Below are 24127 nucleotides of genomic sequence, written 5' to 3'. Positions count from 1 at the left end.
CCGGCTGACCTATAAATTGAACGCTACACAATTTCGTATTTCTGCATCTTTGAATCGGTTTGATTGAATTGAATTTTAGATAATATTGTGGATGTTTTAGTCAAAAGTAAACGTTGCGAGTTTGTTTCTAAAGTAACCAAGGGCTCAATTATATAAGATACTTGCTAACAATGCTCATTTGAAACAGATTAAAATTGCTATATGATAATAATACAAATTTAATCATTATTACAATGTTTACGATATTAAAATATATAGGCATTGTAAAAATATGCGTATACTTTTCTTCTTGATTATTATAAATGGATGCCACCGATTTTGATCGGTGATTTTTGCCAACGTCATGGTTTGAAAGACACAGTGGAATTTTGTAACTGTGGTTATTTAAATTTGCTCAGTAAAGTTTGACAATTTCGTTCGATTTCTAATTTCAATACCTAACACCTGAGAGATAACGAGATGTGACAGTTGGAGCTTTATTTCTTCAAATTGGCAAAAAATCACCGTCATTTACTTTGGAAGCCATATTGGTAAAGAAGAAAAAGGAGTAGAGTCGTAATTACAAATTTTATTGGCTACATTATGAATGCATAAACGGCAAGTTTATTTTTTATCTATTTCAAATTATAATTGTTAGCAACTAACTAGCAAAAGCATATTATATAAAAACAACCGTTCACTAGATTAGGTAGTTTTGGACTCAAAGGTAGTTTCATTACTTTTAGTATAGACTTTACGTAGATTTTCTTTCTTTCGGGTTCAAAAAGTATCATCTTCACGTATTTGTCTGATGGGAATCGGCCAATGAATAAAAAACCCAGAATCAATTGCAATACTATAAAAACTTGTGTTGAATGTACATGTTCAGGGACAAATTTAGATATTAGAGTCTACAACATATCAGAAAGTGTATTCAAGTTACTATATCGATATTGTCTAATACACATATAAAATATGTATATTACTAATATTATTAAATATCTACTATTTGTCTTTTAGTGATCGCAACTCATGATCCAAGGAACACTATTTTGTGCTGTTATTATCAGTCAGAGAAACATAAAGGAACTGGCTTCCAATCTGTGAACCAATGATACCGCTATGTCATGTTCTCCTGCTCTATATCGCTATAGATGTATTCTGTATTGACCATACAAAATAACGTATGAATAAAGGTTGCTACACAGACAAAATAACGAGATCACTTTATATGTAGGTTACAATTAGTAAATTACAGTAGGATATCTTAAACCTTTGTAAATAGTAAAAATTTCGAGATTATTCCAATAGTTATTGTCATTTTTGTACTAACACAGTCAATGACGTCATGGGACGGTATAATATCAACAACATGGTACCTACCATGACAGGCAAATTTAGAATCTATATATTTATACAATGGACATTATTAAACATTGAGCTCAACGCTAGCGATATAATACCTAATTAACAGTATCATATATTCAGTTTCGCAATATCATTTGAGGTTTTTATCTGAATCATAGACTGGGCATTGCTTTGAAAATTATATTGCAATTAGACAGGATATAAGCATAGATAACCTAAAAACTGATAGTTCTCATGATCCAAAGTTGTATGAAATGGCACTATGACTGCTTATAAAATGATTTTCTGGTGAACCCGCATCGCCGTGGCTGCGGTAAAATACTAAATTCCCACGGTACCTAGTACCAAAGAGAATGAAATAATCTGTAGGCTTTTTAAGCAGTGGGAGTATCGACTATAGAAAAAAATTCCCCACATAGAATAATAGATATGCCTACTTGGATACCTGAAGATATCTGTCCATTAAGATATTGGTATGATACCAATATCTTAATACGTACGTAAATATACGGTATTGCCTTTCATGGTGAGAATAACACGTGTCTAATGAACTTCTCTCCTTCTGCTGTCAGATCGAAACGAAGTCAAATGCACCGAGCAAATAATTATGGAACATCACAACGTCCAATTTCGACCCTATTCACGGATCGTCTTTCTTTTTTCTTAATTTCCCTTCTGTGTGTATTGTTTGTGTAACGCTTTCCACTGCTGTCGATAAATCCGCTTCGGGATCTATCGCTGCTGATAATGCTGCGATGTACGCGCATGCTATCCGAAGAACAGACAACTTCGATAGTTTCTGGTTATGGCTGTAAGCTGGAACGGATCTTCTCAATGTGTCGAACGCTGCACTTATTGTGTGAACCCTGGTCCTTTCTCTGGCATTAGCTTCTATCCGCCTTTCTCTTGTCATGTTCTTGTAATTCCTTTGTTCTCTAGGTTTAGGTTTTTCAGGGTAAGATTCTACTACCCCAGGGTGTGGGGGTACTCGCGGTGGTCCTGGCCTAGTCTCGGGTACAGGAGGTGGTGGGACTACCGCAGGTTCTACAGGCCTCCTCCTTTGTCTCAACAAACTGGTCTCGCTTGTCTTCTTCACTAACGACAAAGGTTCTTGTTGGGGTTCTTCGATAAATGACCACGGCCTGAAAGGGCTGACTGGTGAGTCGCTTTCAGGACTTTGCAGATCTTCCCGCGAACTCAGACGAATCCGTTTCTTAGGGGGTTGAATGCGGGTGGGGGTTCTTTCTCTTTTGACCCGAGTGTCGCTCTCGACGAGTCTGACTCCTGAGTCGTCAGAGTGTGCAGGACCGGAACACGAGTCGTCGTCTTCACCACCGGATACAAATCCAGCATCGCGTTCTAAGATTCGATCTGCAACAATAAATAAAAAATACGTTAATCTTCATTGTAAGAGACAGTTGTAAGTACAATACATAATAAAATGTAATTCCATTTTTGTTCTGAATTAGTACAAAATAATTAAACTTCCAAATATGCCAAATAATTTACAGAAATAACACAAGAACCTGCAATTTTTTATTCTAATTCGTGCATAAATAATTCAACTCCTAATTATGAAATAAAAGAAAGATTTAAGAATATCACACATTCACTATGTAGCCTAGCAATTGCACAAGTATGATACATATGCGATATTACTGATTAATTATATATGATACATTGATACTGAATACAAACTTAGTTAAATGGGCAAGTTTCAGTAATCAATTTTGACTTTAGAGATTCTTTAGACAAACAACGTGTTATTTCTACAACTACATTCAGGTATGTGTGTAATGAGAAAGAACATGTCGGAAGCTGAAACTCAACAAAAAGTCAACAGACAGACCTACAAACGATGCCGACATCGTTATAGACCAACACATGAATACGTATTGAACAGAGCAAGTGCAGTAAAAACCTATATAGCACAGAACTGACTTCTACGGATCTGTCCCGTACATGTGTAATCGATAACTAGTACCGTAATCGATAAATTATCCAGACAAATATATTTATAAAAAAAATATAATTTAGCTTAATTTGTCTACCCCGGAACCTGGAAATTTAAAGAAATAATATTAATCCATGAATTAATGAAAGCTGGAGCAAATTTAATGCAATTTGACCCTAAGCCTTATACAGTAATTTACTGCCAGCAATGCTATGCTTAGGTATAATAAAAGTGATTCTACGCTCAACAAAGCATTTAATAAATAACACATATTTGCGATCGCAAATAGCCAAATAATGCATTTAAAAATAATATTATAAAATTTAAATTTGGAACGTCACGCATGGAACATTTGATATTGTTTTGTTTTCTTTTTATACATTTTTTCACTTCTAGAACATTCCACGGCGTCACCATTAACATTCCTCCATCAAGCAGAACACATAGGTAGGTACCTATATATTATAAATAAGAAATCTCTTTTAAAAAAAAACGTGAATTCAGCATGTTTGATAATAGAGGTTTAATTAGAAGTTTTTTTTTTATTTATATCGTAAGAGTAGGACAGGCTTAGAGCAAGTTACACGGGTCTTGGCGCCGGCGCCTGTGTGTATGACATCAGAGCGATATACACGAGATGACCGGTGAATAGATCGTTTGGAATAATAACAATCCGGCGATATTTAATATAACTTGTTTTGTATTATGAGATGTTATAAATCTTTAAAGTTTAAATAATACTTTTATGTAATAATTGTGGAATTTTAAAATTTTTGTAGCTGTTTTGTTTTTTTTTATGACAAGACCAATTAGGTAACTAATACTTCTTTTATCGTGTTTAAAATATATAAATATGTGACATTTTTTTAATTTAACAGAGTAGAATAGCTATGTATTATTAAATTCTATTTTCAAACTTCAATTATAATACATTTATGATAATGTACATGTATGATATTCAAATACAAAACCCACTACAGTCAAATTATTTTACACTTATCGCCAATAAATATGCTTGGGCACATACAAAATTATTGTTACATATGTACTACAAATAAATGGAACATAATTTTTGTAGCTTTGTAGCATCAAAACTATTAACAAACAGATTATAGGTATTTTTACATTAATCATAACAATCTGTACATTTATTACGGAGTGTAGGTAAATATTCACCTCTTTTTTTCTTTAAATTTTAATATCAAAAAGATACACATTTACATTTGCAATTCTCATCAACGTCAACGCACTTTTTAGATGTCAATTGTTATTGTTTATCGTTTCTCAAGATATAAGCGTCAATATAAACATAACATCGTGTGCGCCGTGCCTACATGTTGTTGGTATGTATGATACCAAACAGGTTTCTGCCCATATGGTGAGGAGCGATTGTCATTATTTTTATTATTTTACTGAACTGGCAGCCCACATTCTTGTATTATGCTTTGATTATAATATATCTTAATAATTATTTTATTTTATTATTATAAATGCGAAAGTTTGTGAGTATGGATGGAAGTTTGTTACTCTTTCGCGCAAAAACTACTGAACGGATTTTGATGAAACTTTACAGTGTATAAGCTATACATACATCAAAATAACACTTAGAATATAATTTCAAAAGATATAGTGTAAATTGAGTGTGATGCAAACGAATTTGCGTGCGTCAGCTAGTAACTAATAACTTACAATAAAGTACCTTATTACTGAAAATCTACGCACTAAATGGTATGAAACAGGAAAACACTTATATTTAAATGAACAAAAATATTAAATACAAAACTATTGAATATTTACTATCTATTTAATAAATAACTTATATATAATTAATTTTAAAGTATTCACATTGCTAATCAGAGGGTATTCGTGATGAAAAATATAGCATATTTCCTTGGTGGTCTAGCGGTTTAGCACATCTTACTTCCAATGGTCGCGGGTTCGATTCCTCGAATGGTACAAATATTTGTAATCATGAGTATGATTGTTTGTATTGGTCTGGGTGTTTCCTATATATTCTGTATGTATTTACAAAAAACTGTATTTAAGTATGTATATCAGTTGTCAAATACTCATAATACAAGCTGTTCTTAGTTTGGGACTAGATGGCGCTACGTGAATTGTCCTGTGTCAATATTATTTTAACACTATCATCAACATTGTCACGCACATAAATAAATACATACATATAAATATAATAAAAAACCATTAAATTTTCTAAATATTTTTTTAATTCAACAGAGCAGGTATGTATATAATTACATAATTAAAGTTAATTATAGAAATTACTATTTAATATTATTATCATTTATCTATTTTTACTGGGAATTGTTGAAAAACGGAAACAATAATAAGAGTACCTAAGCAAGTGCTCACGCTCGCAACCGGAATTTGGTCATAAAACTTTTAGTGAGTGCTAACTATAATATTTTACTTCTTTATAACATAACGGTTTTCTAAATATTTTAAATGATGACATATTAGATAATGGAGCGAAATCAGTGGATTCATCACCGAATAGAGAAAATATGTTGACTAAGTAGTTCTTAATCTAACTTATTTGTAAGTCTACCATCATGTTTAGTTATTTTATTAATATTATAAATGCAAAAGTTTGTTAGTATGGATGGATGTTTGTTACTCTTTTGCGCCAAAAGGATTGAACGGATTTTGCAGAAACTTTACATTATATTACTGTAAAGTTTCAGCAAAATCCGTTAGCTTATACATCAGAATAGCACATGCTCAAAATATCGAGCGGACGAAGCCGGGGGAACAGCTAGTTTTAACCATAAAAGACAACAGAGTCCAGATGAGAGGGAGAGAGAAACGCAAAGATATACCAACTGGGTCAAAGCGAGTATATATACGTAAAAGAATCTCGCTAACAATATAATTATAACAACATCCGTAAACAAATATTTCTGTAAACACTTTCGAAACGCAAGTGATGCCAAATAATCATCTAATACAGATAATAGTATATTCTTAATGGGTTAGCTACCGGAATTAGTTTATGGCTCATAATCGAGTGGCCGCGGCGCCGCGAAGGCGTTCCTATTTAACACCATCTATTTTCTGGCCGAAGACAGTACTCTCAAGCCATTTTGAACTCTATTCAGTTCCGGTACAGTTCTAAAAGAAATAAACTGACAGTATTCTAAAGCGGTTTTAACATAAACGAACTCAGAAAGGTACGCGTTTATGAAGCAAGCTTCTCACACTACAGGTGTTTTTATATGAACAAAACGATTGAGTGCAGTTTAGATGACTCCGCCTACGTTTGATTGAGGTTTTAATTGCTTTGACCAGCGAAACATTCTTTTACAATTAAAAAAAGTTGTGATACTCGTGTGTATAAATTTTATATTAATTTGAACGCGTCCAATAAAAAAATGATTAATAACTCGCCTATACTGTCGAAGACGAAAGCAATATATCACAGTTACAATAAAATAAGGATTCATCTGTAGAGCAGTCGAGGTTGCTCATTACGGCGCCGTTTCACAGCGACGTGTTAAAACAAAGAGTTGAAACTCAAAGGGCCCGCTCCGTGGGCTCCCATCGTTGAATGGGTGTCGATCTCACCACCAGATAAAGCTCTCCGGATCTCTAGATAAAGATCTGGCGCCAAATTTCACAGAAACCGAACGCGTCCATAGAGAAACAAAGTGCGTTGGCTTAATCGAATTCGTTTTGATTTAAAAATAATATTTGAATTTTGAAAATGGAATCGGTTTTGTTTTTATAATTTGAACGTATTTTTCGTGTATCATGGAAGTTGTACGTTACTAGTGATGTACCTTGATTACGAGGGCGAATAATTACGGGAAATTAGCTTACGTGATGGTAAAGAACGAAATGAGAAAATGATGAGCGGTCAGTTATGTGCCAGAAAAAAATAATCAGACTAGTAATGTCGTGTCCGCGGTTACACATTCGCACGGTCGCTTAAGCTTAATGTATGAGAAGTCGTGATTTTGTTACGACTTTCACCGAACAAACATTACCGATGGCGCCGGCGCGGTGGGTACACTATTGCTTCGCCACATCGCCTGTAATCTATTGCATTTCTTTGCCATCGTGTTTTATTAGTAAATATCCGGCATTTACAATATATAATTATGAATGTTGTGAGAGTTACGACTACGCTATACTTTTCAATTTATCTGTTTCTTGTACCTTCTTTAGTTGGAGTAGATAAACCCTGTCGGTGGTTCATTTTATGATTATATTAATTAATTTCCAAGATAGATCACTTTTTATATGAATAAACTTTACCTTAATTGTCTCTACCGTAAAATTTATTTAACCTATTTATTATTTCATACCTGAGGTTAGAAAAAAATATTTCAGTACACATTTTCTTCGATATTGGTGTAATTATCATGTAATATTGATGCACTTAAATCCATTTAATTACGCATCAAATACAAGTGAGTTTTACTTACAAACTTTAACACTACAAAACTCCAAGAAAAAGGTGTTAACAATATGTTACTAAATTGATTACAAAAAGTCCGATAAAATTCAATCCCGATTGTAATAAATCCCAGGATCGGCGGGATCCCGCGATCGTTCGATCGGTCACGCAGGCCGCCCGCCACCGCGGCGGCGCGAGCTGGCGCCGTGCTGTCGCCTCCAGTTCCACCTACAAGTTTCTAAGCGAACAGTTTTATAAGCATACTAGTTTTAATTAATAACGATTTATTTCAATCACATTAATTTAACTTACTTGACACTGTCGCGGCGTTAAAAGCTTCCGTCTCATATTCATGCTTAGAAACTTGACCCGTGTGAATTGATATTTTCCAAATAGGAACTTGAAATAGCATTGGAAATTCCAAATTCAAATTTGCCGTTAATATTTTAAATTTAGAAATAACAGTTATTTAAATATATATATAATGTGGTGGTCTATCGTTGAATTAAACAAAAACATTTTTTTTTTATGAACTCAGAACTTTACAACTGTATTTCAGTTAAACATTTTAAAACAAAGTCGCCGCCCCTATCTTTTCGCTTAGGTATATCTTTTAAATTACGCAATGAATTGTAATACAGTTTTCAGCAACAGATAGATTGATTCAAGAGGATGATTTATATGTATAATACCTGCGTGTATAGAACAAACCGAGAAATTCAAAGATTTGTAATTCATCCATGGGAAGCCAGGACGAGTCGCTAGTGTGTAATAAAGTTACAAAATACTTTGATAGTCAAAATGTACTTGTAGATTTTTATTATATTTTGCTATTATATCTTTACTAGTTGTGGCCGCGGTTTCAGTCGCGTGAAATTTATAGCCTACGTGTTATTCAGATGTATAAGCCATATATTACTGTAAAGTTTCATCATAATCCGTTCAGTTCAGATCAGTTCCTTACAAACTTTCGCGCTTATAATATTCTTAAGATATATGAATATTTGATTTCTTCCACGTTTCCTAAGAAATGTAAGTGGATATAGTGCAGTCAATATAATATGTAGATTATACGTAAGCCCGCTATATTATTCATGGCATATTCTGACTGAGCTTGTCTTTCCAGGAACTGTCCAACGATCGAATCGCACCTACTGGCACAGTACAATGTAAATAATGTTGTTTACAGTATGTAATTACATCGGAAATAATATATAATGTACCTATTACAATGGTGTTACTATGATTATGTAAAGGGGCTTAATTATGTAATCCAGTAGCTAGCTCACATTTGAAAAATCTCTTTTAAATAAAATTTTTCCTAGTTAGGTATTTTGAGTGGTAAACATTGGATGTCGTTGTGTGGATTGTTATATTTATTTCAATGGAAATTGAACCACATTCTATAGAATTTCTGGTTCATTTTTCATTCAAACAAATAATGTTAATATCCTTGGACAATAAACACAGCGCCATCTAGTCCCAATCTAAGCAGACATTGTGTTATAGTTACCAGACAATATCAGTTGTCTGATTAGAGTATATTATACTTCAATACATTTTTTTGTAAATACATGCGTAATATACAAAATAGAAAACACCCGGACCGATACAAATAATCATACACACGAATACAAATGTTTGTACCGTGCGAGGAATCGAACCCGCGACCATCAGAAGTAAAGCTTGCTAAACAGCTAGACCACCAAGGCCGTCAAATATAATTAGAGACATACAACTTTTATTCAATATAAATGGAATGGATTAAAGTCAATACTGGTACTGCATGGTTTAAAAGTTGATGTAAGTATAATTCTACAGTATAGTGTAACAATTTAGCCGACTTGTACAAAGCATTATAACCAACTGTTCAAATACAGTTGAATGTCTCCGGGAGTCAAAACAGGCTATTGTCTCGAACTTAGACTCAACAAATCCACCTAGGCCCAGAGCCACGTGCTAATGGTGATATACTAACGCATAGTTATTAACAGGTAGAATAATAAAAAAGAGAAGAATTTAATTTAAAGACCCTTGAAGCAACTTAAAAATAATCAGATCAATTAATATAAGCAATACACCTTACCAGAAGAAGAAACTTGGCGAAACTTAAGAAAAAAGAAAGGGTAATTAAGGGTAATTTAGTAGATAAAACACCAAAAAAGTGGTATTTATTCAATACTAGCTACCCGCACTGGCTTCGCACCGGTGTACGTGTATTACATATAAACCTTCCTCTTGAATCACTCTATCTATTACTGAAAACTGCATTAAACATTTATACTTACACTTTTTACATTTTACATTACATAAAATAACAAAAAAGGTTTTTTTTTAAAATTCAAAATTCATAAAATATTTATAGTACTTTTTACCCGTTTATGAACGTCAAATTTTTATATATTACAATTTTTCCCTACCGTCTAGTTCAGTCTACAGTTCAATTGCGAAGAACTGGCAAGAAACTCAAATGAATTTCTTATAATATAACAAAGAAGGTATTTATTTATACATTTATAATAGTCAATAATATTTTTCTAAAATAGAATAATTTTTTCACTGCAGGTTGGTATTGTTGGTATGCGTAGCTTCAATGAGAATTTCAAACATATGTATTTCAAATAATCAACATATTTTTTTACTGACAAATCTCGAATACAATGTATAATGTATGTAACCACCTGGCTAGACTGATATATTGGACTGGACTGACACCTTGTCGCATGCTATTAGTTACACATCACCGATGGCCTAAATTTAAATAAAACCTAGACACAGAATAGATTTTTGTCTGAAACCATCCAAATTATACACTATAAGATAGAATATAATTATGTAGGCACATTTTTTTTATGTAACAGGAATGGTAAATTGGCCACCTGATGGTAGGTGGCAACCGTTGCTTGTATATATTTATATATATGTATACATGAACAGAAACAAGGATATTACGTCATGATATGAGGAAAGGGGATTGTTAGTAATGTGGACTGATTCCCAGCAATGTACCATGTTAGGTTGACCGCCACGTGATTCCCCCTGGTGACCCAGGCAACTCATTAGTCCATCGTGACAAATTCACCAGAAATTTATCACGATGGCCTAACTTATCTCATGTTCATCCCATCATCCTCCATTAGAGCCAGCGTATACCGTTAGCACATTCCATTATCACCAATTTAAAATTCCCTCGTGAGCTACTATTCTTTCTATTAATTCAACCGAAATACTTATATATAAGCAGTGTTTTAACTCACTGTCTCACATTATATGGTCGCGGGTTCGATACCCTTACAATAAATACATACGAATATTTGCCTTAATAAATGTGCTAGTTTCCATTAGTCCTTCTGTCTATATATTACAAAATATGTATTTAAAATAGAAAAACTATTTGAGCGACCAAGCAACTTGCTTTATAAGCAGCATTTCGGTTGAAAGGTGAGAATAGGCTGTCAAATTATAGGACAAAAACCATGATATCGCATTTTAGATTTAAGGGTGAGAATCGAAAATGATAATACAAAGAGCATGATATCTTAGTCCTCTGACAACGGATGACTGTGGTATCACAGTCGTCACATGATAACGTGATAACCATATAAATAGGCGACGGTTACGATTTACCATCAGGTGGGACGACATCTTGTTTGCCATTCATAAAATAGACTTTATAATTACAGACAAATTGATGGTTAAAATAAAACAATATCGTGACATGTAGCAGTACATCCTACGGACGCGGATTTAAAATCACTATTTTTAGTAAAAATATACGATTCAAGCCTTAAAAATGGCAAACAACATGAACAGCATCCAAATAGTCAGTTGGCGCCATCGGGCGCACGAAGTGACCTCGCACCGGCGCCCCGTTGTCGATGTTATAAATCACACATAAATAGTTAATTTCGCATGCAGCCAAGTCAAAAAACTCCCAGATGGGAAAACTTGAATGGCCATATGGCATTACAATTCATGTTTCAGTTACATATCTCCTACATAACAAATATACTGTATTTGATTAAGAACCTAAATGTTCTAAAAAATATCAGAATATTCAATATTTGACATAAACAATCTCTACATATCTATAATTTGCTTATAATTCTGAAATTTTGATAAAAAAATTTAATGCATGAAATCAAAATTAAAATGACTGCAAAGAAATATTTTGATTGCATTCCCATATCCCTTCTAGATATCCTCCTCTACTTTTCCCGGATGTTTTTTCCCATACAACTGATTACTAATCGCTGTTCGTTATTATGACAAGTCAGCTCGAAGTAAACTTGAATTCAGTCGCTTCTCGTTAGCAAATTAATGCAAATGTGTTTTGTGGCGCGCACGGAATGTAGTGACGTGTGGTTGTCGAGTAAACATATATCATAAACAAAAACATTGACCACGTTATTATAAACAGTTTCTAGTGAATACAACAACGACATTGCATAGTACCTTGTTAATTATTGATTCGTAGAAATAAATAAAATAGTCGTGACGTAGTGTTATATTTCATTTTAGGTAATGCTGGTTAATTTACAAAATATTAAACATATCACTCATATTTTGAAGTTGCAACAACACTACTTGGTAGCTGAATCGAATAAAAATGTCTTGTAAATCTTACTTAATTTATATAAATTGCAATACGAATTCTAAAGCTTTCGAACAAAATGTTAATAACAAGGATGGAATCAATATATTATAATTACTATAATATATTATAATCTATTAAAATAGGAATGTAATAAAGAATACCAATATATACTTAAATTATATGTAATTACAGAGAGATCAAAACAAAAGAAGTCTTAGACGCTATGTAAGTATTAGAGTAAATAAGCTTATCGCTGCCTACGATAAAAAAGCAGTTTCCTGCGGAAACTGTGATTCGTAATTATTGAAATACTAAGTGGTTTTTTAGCACGTGGTGGGTACTTTAGCTGCTGACGCATAGTTTACGTTCGTTTTACGAGTGCAGCGAGAGTTAGGTAAGGAGTAGTAAGGACTAATTTCATTGTAGTTGATGTTGAACTAACAGGAATTTGAGTAAATATATACTATATATTGTACAAGCTACCCAGCCCCATACATGTAATATACATATAAACTTTCCTCATCCTATTTATTGCTGAAAATTACATTAAAATCCGTTGCATAGTTTAAAAGATATAAACGAAGATGGCAACGACGACCTTGTTTTATACTACGTATATAAAAAATTATCTCTTATATAAATTACTCGCATCACAATGTTAGTTACCATTACTCCTTCGAAACGTCTTGACCTATTTTTAAAAAATTTTATATACGTATTAGACAGTAGGTATTAGAATCGGCTACAATTTTTTTCGTACCCCTAAATGATAAGGGTTATCCACCTCTAACATTTATTGATTGAACATTTTTTTTATTTCTTTATAATTCTTTATAATGTAGCTTTTGAAATACATACATACAACCCCAATTTTTCATCCTAATTACCATCAACACTTATTTTTTAATATTTTTTTATTTTTTAATGTGGCACTATTTTTTATTTAATGTGGCATTAAAATACATACAACTCTAAATGGTCACCCTTCTCATCACCAACCCCTACTTTTAAAAGCGATCTTAATTTATGGCAAAACAAAGTTTGCGTGGTCAGCTAGTATTATTGTACGTACTTATAATAGTGATTTAATTTTATACAGACTTTATTAAGCATGTCTCCACTTATATGTCATCATTAAGGAGACAGTGTTAGTATATACATTTTTTTCTGTATCCGCAACCAAAGGGAAGCAACGAGCCTTTTTTGTCTGACCACCCAAACGCTTCCTCCCTTTGTCTTTTTCAAAGAAATTGGCTTCCCTACCTCTACCTTTTCCCTTATGCAAAATACGAGACAAAAAAGTAGAAATTAGCTTTTTAAAAACTGTTAATCGTGAGAACGTAGTGGCTTAGTGGTTCTCTTTCTACAAAGGTCATGAGTTCGAGTCTGAAAAATTTTGTGCCAATTTATATTTATAACTGACTCTCCGTTAACGGAAAGACTAATTACAAACTAAAACATTGCATGGATAGTCATAAAAATATCTGACCGAGTTTATTTTATTTTTGTTTATGGAAAGATACATTATCAGTGAATAACATAAGCTATGTATTATCACAACGAGGAACGTCACGAGATACACGTAGTCCATCATTTACTCTGTCATTACTGCAGTCAACATTTCTGCATCAAGCTGGACATAATTACATGTTACAATGATAAAATATTCAATACTATTGCTGGCTACACATATACCCCATCTGTCAACCGTATGTCATACCCAGTCAAATGTTTCAGCCTCGTTACAATGCTCACAAAGGGTCCACATCTGTTAGTAATGATACTACTAATCGATTTTAATGTTACGAACGTTATTCACACATTAACACTAAACTTTCATTTAACTTAAGTAGTCTAATGGTTTAGTACACCGCGTACTTCGTATGGTTGCGGGATCGATTCCTCGCACGGTCAGACCTTTATATTCATGAGTATGATTATTTGTATCGGTCTGGATGTTTTCTATGTATATAATGTATGTATTTACGAAAATATGTATCTATGTATTCATATCAGTTGTCTAGTACTCATAACTCTGCTTAGCTTGGGACTAGATGGCGCTGTGTGAATAATCTTGAGATATTATTATTATTAGTGGCATTATCTCTCTGCTTTAATAATAATAATTATTTAGGAATGAATAGAAATAATTATTTTTCTATTTTTTTTTAATAAAGAACTTTTTAACTCGCCTCTATGTAGATATAGCTAATGACTAATATAAAAAACGCCGTTGACTAAAATACACAATTTAATACATGATAATATGTTTTCGGTGTTATATTGCATCACACATATTTGACACTTTTTTATTTCTTTTTTTATGACCGTAGAGTTCTTTTCGTATACTGTTACATAGATTTACTAATTTATTTAGATGTCCGCTTAGATGTCCATAGTCAAAATATATGTCTTCTCACTATATAATATTATAAACGCGAAAGTTTATGAGTATGGATTGATGGATGTTTGTTACTTTTCACTCAGAAACTACTGAAGGGATTTTAGTGAAACTTTACAATAAAAAAAGCATTACAATAAAAAAACATATAGGCTGCGGTGCTGGTGACTATTATCAGAGCTAGTTATTAATTACCTTACTTAAAAACAGATCTTTATTATTTATGTAACAATATAGGTATATTTTTTAGTTATTCACGAATCCATGGTTCTGTATTCACATATATTAATTAAGATATATTTATTTACAAATGTCGTTATTTTTATTGATATTTTTAATCTAAAAATAATGGCAATAATTGTCCACCATATCTACTGTAGGTCGTAACGCACATAAAAGTTTTATCTATCTATATGAGTCGCTTCCGCATAGATCTTTTAAACTACACAACGGATTTTAATGCAGTTTTAGCAATAGATAATGTGATTCAAGAGGAAGGTTTATATATATAATACATGTATACCCGTGTAAAGCCGGGGCGGGTAGATAGTACAATATATAATAGCTTTTCTACAACACCATTTGGTCTGCTTGCCAGTCATTTTACGAGTGGTAAATGTGGCAATATTATTATTTTGTACTATTCACGTGCAATGTAACACGTGTTCACAACGTTTGCTCCTATTTGCCTTTATTTCACTAGTCACGATAAGAAATACTTGAACGTATTATTCCAAATGGTTTACCGTTCAATTTTTGGTATTATTGTGGCAAAAATGTCAGGATTTGTTTTTAAAACATTATCCCACTTTACGCGACAGTTGACTCTATCATATGTAAAGTATACTAAATATTTTGCATACAAAAATAACAGCAATTTTTTTTTTTGACAAATGTAGGATACTTCATAAATTAATGTACAGAGCAATTAACATTGTTTAATTGGTACAGCCCTAGTGAGAACCTAACTAAATTTGAATTAATGGAATAGTTCTTAAAAGAAGAACATACATAGTTTCACGTAAAAACTGTTATATAACTGTGTTGCAGATGCAGAACTTTCAAAATGTATACTAAAACAATTGCTTGCGAATACACCCTTTTAAAAAAGCAATATTACAGTTTCTTATACAGAATATATTTTGTTTGAAATCTTAGTTTAAGATGCTATTTTTCTGTATCCAGTTATTAAACTGCCACGTCTATAATATTTATTAATCTGTGACAATAACTAAAAAGATCCACAGAATCCACACATCCATTTTTCTATAATAGCTATTGAATAGACAAGTCGTATGGACTTTTTGTCTATTCATAGAACGTTGACAACTCGTTGGAAAACCCCGCCATTAATTTTATATGTCGTACTTAAAGAAGACGCCATTTTTTATCAAGGTAGCGACTGTTCCGTTTATATCCTGAATTCTTGACCGAAAAATATACTAGTTTAATAATTTGAAGAGCGTTAATTATATTTAGCTAATTATTAGTATAAATATTCATTTTATTATTAAACATTAAATGATCGTGCCCAAAACATCCTTTCTAACTAAATTTGATTTAGCAAATACTATAATAAACGCTCGTTTACGTTGCTCGTTATTATCACTCAGTTACTTGTTACTCTACTCGTCTTAATTACTCCTCAGTTATTTAATATTTAACAATATTATATATTTGACTAATGGAGATAATGAAAATAAATGTTCTGTTATGTTTTAAGAAACACACATAGGCTACTAAAAACTTTACAACTTCATAATCCTGTAGGAAGTGTTTTTTTTTTATTATTCTAATGCTATTAAACGTAGCTAGCCTTTGCGGCTTAACTGGACGAAAATGAGAGTAATTGCAGAAGGCAGAAATCCGCGGAAGGACTTATGGAGGGGCTGAAGGTAACCGTAAGGAGTTCTTTCTTACGTAACTTTAGTCTTAGGACACTGCTAGGGGTTCTAACTTCGACTCAGATAGATTGTCGTTGTACATATTCCTAAATAATATTTGGTTAGAGTCCTAAATAAATGACAGCAAAGTCACATCATCTACACAGTCCGTGGTTTGCTTACTCAGTACCAGCGTCTGTAATTACTGTAATTTCCATATCAAAACCATAAATACCTCAATTAATCCTCCCGGGTGACACAGTATATTTAGCGCAGTCTAATATACTAATTGTATCTATATACGACAATTATCACTATCAAACTTGTTTAATAATCTCAGTACCTTGTAGATAAAAAAAATTGTCTAGTCTACGGTCTTAGACTTTGAATGAGTTTATTGAAGATTACATCGTATCTAAATGATTTATATATTTAGAGATACAATAAATACGACCGTCTGCAGTGTTGTATATAAAACTGGATAATTATCATAGTATTAACTAGCGGCACGCCCCGGCATCATAGGGGTATATAAAAAAAATAGTATATTTTAATACATATACAGCCTTCAATATTGATGTTCTCTGTAAAACTGTAGTACATCACTTTAGTCTATTGTTAGAAATCTGCGCGATGATATAAGAATTTTTTTGAATTTATTGCGTCAGGTCACTTAATATTATTTATATAAAATATTAGTTCATATTATATATAGCTTAAGGACTAAGCTAAGGAATTTTTCAACAACTTGGGTAACGATATCGAAGTTCTCATACGAACCCCTTATTTCCCTTATTCCTTATCAGCATCATGGATAATGTAAGATTTTAATGTTAAAGCAATTTTTCAAATGGAACAAACAAACTGTTAAATCCCTGTAACATTAGTGTATATACATGTTATATATATAACGCATTTACTTTCATTATCTACCTATGATAAACATGCCATATTTTAGTGGAAATTTGTTTTTATGGCCAGACGCGTTAGTACTTAAAAATCACGTTTCAATCACGAGAGTTTCAATACTATGTATTATCTTAATCCAGATTTAACTAACTGATAATGGACTGCAACCTGGTGTTACATCCGTTTCTGACGCAATTCAGAATGTTACTTTCCAGTAAAGAACTTCGCCAAAATCATAACGAAAATGACTACATATTTTAATGACTTATATATGTTATATCGTTATTCTCAGTTCTTCTCAGCCAAAAGCAATACGAATGGACAGTAGATTTGACATATATATATATATAGACATAATAATCTGTAATACACCTACACGACTAAAGATATTTTGATTGTAGATTTGATTTGATATAATTAACAAATACATAGAACACGTAAAAATATAGACAAAACTAAAACTTTTTGACTCTGTAAAAAAGTTAAAAAAAAAGTATTGAGGGCTCACCAGATGAGTACAGAAGTCAGTCATTTGTATTATTATCTCAATACAGATGTCAAACATTCGACGTACAGATACACACATCTGGTGGCCACCATCTGGTATCCAAACGGGGGTGTGACGTCACGGGCTTGACATGTGGCTGCAGCGGATAGCTCTTTTGGCGATTGTTTGTTTTTTCATTCAGTGAGTTTAGTGCTCATTGTAATCTTAATATATAAAAAATTCATTCGTAAGCGATGAAATCCTTTAGAGTTTTACTACTGAAGCTATTTTGCATGTGGCTGCAGCGGATAGCTCTTTTGGCGATTGTTTGTTTTTTCATTCAGTGAGTTTAGTGCTCATTGTAATCTTAATATATAAAAAATTCGTGTCACTCTGTTCGTACACGGTGAAATCCTAAACTACTGAAGCGATTTTGGTGAAATTTTGTAAGTAGAGTCGGTTATGAAAATAAGTTGTTATCTATTTTTTATACCCCTAAATAATAGTGGTGGCCCTCCCAAAAAGAATATCCTTTTTTTTGTGCGTTTTCTTTATTATTCTAAATTTAAATTTTTTATAAATTTTCTAATGATGAAAGTACCAATAACAAACCTATTATTAATTATAATACCTAACGTACAATACCTATACAACACGTCAAATGTTGCGTTCTTCATTTCTTTTATTGTTTAAACAGTTTTTTTTATTTTTATGATTCTGTAATAATATAACCGTACATTATTACACTTATACCAGCAACCCCTATTTTCTAATGACAATATCAATTTATATGGCAACACAACGTTTGCTAGTATTGGTTATATATATAATTATTATTTTTAATGATATATATCAATAAATGCAATTGCTAATCCAACACAATTGATTGTGCAGTTAAAGCGTTAAAAAGAAAAAAAACAAACAAACTTTCGCATTTATAATAATTAGGATTCACCTAAACCGCCAATAAATAATCTGAAACCGTTTAACTAATTGGGTTCAATAACAAAATGAGATACGGAGATTAATACCAGTCACGCATTGCAACAAAAAGTTCACATACACCACCCAGCCCATTCAAATCTGGCGACCCATACTGTGACATGTGAACAAACAAACAAATCTCCTAAAATAATACAACACATACTAAACTTTAATTCTTAGCAGATAAAAGTCATTTTTGAATTGTCAAATAGTAGTATTGATATTGTTAAGTTATTCACTTGTTCGCAAGGGTCTCCCCTTGCAACATGTGCGGGGTTACAGTTGTTTTTTTGTGACCCCTTTTGTTTTGGTGGACGACTATTGTAATTATTAGATATAGATGGAATTCCGTTATTTTGGGAATCATAATTTAGTTCATTAAAATATTTGTTATTTTAACTATTAAATAATCTGCCAATTTTATTTAGACGATTAATTTATTATTACGATATAATCTATAATTAAAGTATAAATTTTATTAATAGTTAAGTTACATTTTATTTAATTTTTATTTAATTTTTAAAGTCATATGCATATTCAAATGCTATATAATACTAGTTGATTGATATATTTTTTTGAAATTCAAAATTATTTTAAAAACACTAGAATCTAGAATAAAAATCTTCTATTTTTGAGAAATTCAAAATTCAAATCTAGAATCAAAATCTTCTTAAAATTTTTGCATGCGAAGGAATCACACTATACTGTCTAATTTATTTGGAATGTAATTAGAGGTTAACATACTATAAACAATAAGATTATAAATTTAACCGAATGGTTTACTGTATCTTTCAATTTCATAAGTAAGTATGTAGGATATTAGAGTTTCCGCACAAACATAAGAATCTAAATAGCATGTTGATGTCTGAACTAATATAGTTAGCTAGGTATTCCCCTTGTTTTGAAATGTAAGTAGATATGTACTTATTAAAATACAAGTTAGTGCAGAATAACTTTCATAGTAATAGAAGGAGTAAAATGATTTGATATATTCTAGTTATATTTGAATGATAATGGAAATGTGCAGATTTTTGCCGTATATGCCGGTATTCCTGGTGAATTTTCTCATCTTATCATATTCCACTGGTACTTTGACAGCGTACACTGTTAGCCTAGGCGGGTGCACCATACCTTAATCATCTATTTAAAAAACCCCTTCCTCCTTTATCTATGGTTATTGAAACGGTTATATAACAGATAACTAAGTCCGCAAAAATTAAAACTACTGACGCTTATAGAACGGCACAATACATTTAAATACATTTGTTACGTATTTACTCGCTTCCTGTCTAAGTTCTGCGCGATTCTCAATTCGCAGTAGTTAGTTTGTCAGCGTGTTTAATTTACGAATAAAGGTACTCATATTATTAGTGGACTTAGATTTTTTTTTATTGGGTTGTTTGGGCTATAGTTAGACGAACTTAGGACTTTAACAGGACTTAGATAACAATAACGTAATACAAGACATTAATTTACAAGTGAAAAATATGATAGGCGTTTTTTATGTATATGTACAATATAACATGTCTTTGGACTAATTTATTATTTAAAATGTTTTGTAAATGCTAATAGAATGGAATAAATATAATATTTATAAAAATCGGCAACTACTTACGTAAATATCGCAAAAATATGTCTCAAGAGACAAAAAAAGAAAACAATATCGTGGATAAATTTCCAATCATATCACATGAGTCGCATCTCTAAGGACGAGACAAATGATATTGTTGATGTACATGCGTAGGTATGGATGTAAATCGATTATTGATTATCGATAATCATTTAACTAATCTCTCTTAATAATATTATAAACGCGGAAGTTTGTGAGTGTGGATGGATGGATGTTTGTTACTATTTCACGCAAAAACTACTGAACGGATTTTAATGCAACTTTATAATAATATAGCTTATACATCAGTATAAGACAGGATATAAATTTCGCGTAGATGAAGCCGTAGGGTCAGATAGTAATCTGTAAATGTAATAATCTGATATTGTAATGAAAATACGTAAATCACAATGATATATACATATTTTAATAAATGACGTTATTATTTACCTACCTTATTTATTCACAATACTCAAATGAAATTATTGCTAAAACGACAGTGCATTTGACTGCAATAAAAGGTTTACAGATTTTCAATTTTAGAATATTCGATTCCATTATCGATGAATATGAAAGTACATTTTCATTTAATGAGATTGTAACCCCAGAAAGCGAAGCTTGTTTTTAGATACATAAAAAAATGTATAAACGGATTTATTTATAAATATTTAAAATAAAGTTCCATGAATTAGACACATTTTGGAATTAAATAGGTAGAAAAAAATTAATTTAAAACAATTACCTACCTTTAACTTCAGGTTGAGTATCGGAAGCGGAAATGAAAGATGACATCTTCGCAATCCTTCGTCACTTCAAAATCCAAAATTCGAACAATAATGTTATGGGAACCAATTTATGAACACTAGAGGCGATTATTAGCACGATATAAGACACAGTTTTTGTTATGAAACTTGTATAATTTTTATTAAAAACTCAATTGTCATTGTATAGAGTTACGATCGGAGTATCGACTGCATCGCGCGCGCATCCACACGCACATGATTTCACTACGGAACGTTCCGTTCAACTGACGACGAGCAGTATTATGAGGTTAGGTTTGGCTTGTAGTTCAGCCAGGGTAAAAAAGCACGGCGCCAGCCCAGTCTCGCCCTTAGAGATGCGACTCATGTGATATGATTGGAATTTTATCGTGGATATTGTTTTCATTTTTTGTCTCATGAAACATATCTTTGCAATATTTACCTAAGTAGTGACCGATGTCTATAAATATTATATTTATACCATTCTATTGGTATTTACAGAAGTTTTTAAATAGTACATTCGTCCTAGGATATGTTATGTTTGGGATTTTTTTGATCAAATCGTGTACTGACATTTGGTGTACTGTTTAAAAGTATTTAGAGAATGAAATTTGTGCCTATACCTATATATTCTCGCATATTACTATTTAAAATATTATTATACAAATATATTTATATATAATATATACATATATATTATTATATTTGTATTTTATTATAATGTATAAATACAATTTTAATATACTTTAAATGGTGAATATATCACAGAATAGAGATCTAACAAAGTCAGTGCCAGTTCTAAAAATTCTAACTATTATCTAAATGTAATAAATTCCAATTACTATGTTTAACAATCTTATAATTCACGTGAAAAAAGTAATATAGAAGTCTAAGACATTTCGAGACATTTTGTGCATTCAGTTGTGATTTTATTTTTTTGTTAGTTGCAAGCGTACCTGCTAGTGATAAGAGAGATGCTATCCTCAGGCAATAAAATATGCTAGACAATAGACGATATAGGTAATATAAACTGTGACATCATTAATGTTGTGCATGTATATATTTTGCGTTATCAAATTTTATCATATCCCATCTGTACATGTTAAACAAAAACGTAAATGCTGTCTATATCTGAAAGATATATGAGAAATACTGATATTAGGTACGGGGCTATATCATTAATTCATATATATATATATTATTTCTATACTCGTAGATCCTAAAACTTTTAATGTATATATGGTCTATACGTGAGAACGGCTTAATTGATTTGAGTGCGGTATTCTCTACTGTTTTGTGGTAAACTTCACCTAAAATATTGTGTGTTATTCCAATTGGTTTACAAACCTAAAATGTTCTATGGGCACAAAGTCGCAGACTCGACTAGGTAATTATGCTTTTTCGTAATTGAAATGACAAACAAAATAACGTTATCATGACTCTATACTACACATGTATTGTCATTCCTGAGACCTAAGATGTCCTGCCTCTTAACCTATAATTTTACTGCCATATATCCCGCCATTATTGTAAGGGAGTTCTTTATTCGTAATATATAAAGTAGCTATGTATTACCTAGTTTAATATGATCTGATACATCCTCCAGGATGGGGATTGTTAGTAATGTGGACTAATACCGTTTGCTTGTAATGTATCACGTCAGTTTGACCTACACGCGGTTCGCCCTGGAATGAACTTGGGCTAACTGACCTGACTTTATACTCATATAATTATTTTTCACTGGTGCTCTATCAGCGTAAACCATTAGCGCAAGCGGGTACATCATTCCATCATCATCATAGCTTGAAATCTCTAATACTATTTAAAATACTTAAAAAACAATCGATTATCGATACGTCGCAGCACTAGCGCGCCAGCCGGTCGCATTCTCTGGCCGTCGGCGGCGACTTGTCGTGAGGATGGTCACAACGGCGCACTATACGCCACTGTATCTCGACATTTGTTCCAACTTACAGGCTATTTCCAAATGCACATGTGCGCATCCGTGACTCACGCACGCATACGCATTATACGTTAATTTACGAACACTTTATTCGCATCGAGCAACACAACTGCATTTATAGAGACGTCTAAATTAGAGTTGAATAATTGATATAAATGCACTCTCTTATATGCTATTTAATAGTCGCCTATTGCATCCCAAATAGAAAAAAAATCGAATATATACTTTTACACGGCTTTAGAACACGATACGTATAAAATACATATATTATAATAATAAGAATATTTGTTTTCGTACAATTACATGACTTTATAGGCCGTTACATCTGTGCTCGAGAAACGGCGTGTTACAGATGTTATTTCCTTCCACAATGGTTGGTATACAAATACTCAATATTTATGTTACTTTGTAATATTTCAAGTAAAATTTTGAATCATACTCCTTACTATAATAGATGTATAGAACAATGCTGCAAACCACACCAATGCATCTCTTCATAAAAGAGAGGTTTTTTCAGCATAATTTCAGTAATTTAATGTATTTTGGAGAAAAAGAACTTCCTAAGCTTACAATGTAGAGTCAAAACTAGCGACAAAGTATTAAATTTGAGTAAAATGTTCTCAATGTGATTTGATGGAAAAGACTTGTGGTATTACAAGAATAAGAATGTTGTGTTTATAGCACTTGTATGGAGAGATTAGAGATGTAGAAACTGCTTACAAACTATCTATGGAAAGAATAGAGATCGAAATTTATTTTTTATAAATAGTTAAAAAATGCACTGCGTCTAACAGCGTGCAAAAAATAAACAA

At 32.0% G+C, this 24127-nt stretch overlaps 1 protein-coding gene across 1 annotated transcript; it reads right to left on the bottom strand.

Annotated features, from left to right (window-relative positions):
• Nucleotides 1-1801: 1801 nt before the first annotated feature.
• LOC131843960 (transcription factor Atoh8) lies at nt 1802-21613 on the bottom strand. The gene is made up of 2 exons (XM_059192745.1): nt 21338-21613; nt 1802-2718 (listed from the first exon to the last, which is right to left on the bottom strand). Exons 1-2 carry the CDS (start codon nt 21381-21383, stop codon nt 1988-1990), a joined length of 777 nt encoding a protein of 258 aa, XP_059048728.1. The 5' UTR covers nt 21384-21613; the 3' UTR covers nt 1802-1987.
• Nucleotides 21614-24127: the final 2514 nt, after the last annotated feature.

Source organism: Achroia grisella, unplaced genomic scaffold (assembly GCF_030625045.1).
Source record: "Achroia grisella isolate CSIRO2021 unplaced genomic scaffold, CSIRO_AGI_Agris_v1 utg359, whole genome shotgun sequence".
In the NCBI taxonomy this organism is placed as follows: Eukaryota; Metazoa; Arthropoda; class Insecta; order Lepidoptera; family Pyralidae; genus Achroia; species Achroia grisella.
Note: the sequence above shows the minus strand (reverse complement) of the source record. Positions and strands in the feature narration are given on the sequence as shown.

Excerpts from the sequence above, each read along its gene's own strand:
- LOC131843960 (XM_059192745.1), bottom strand. The coding sequence starts at position 21,383 with ATGTCATCTTTCATTTCCGCTTCCGATACTCAACCTGAAGTTAAAG. Across the intron at positions 2,719-21,337 it reads TACTCAACCTGAAGTTAAAG|ATCGAATCTTAGAACGCGAT; the intron begins GTAGGTAATTGT and ends TTATTGTTGCAG.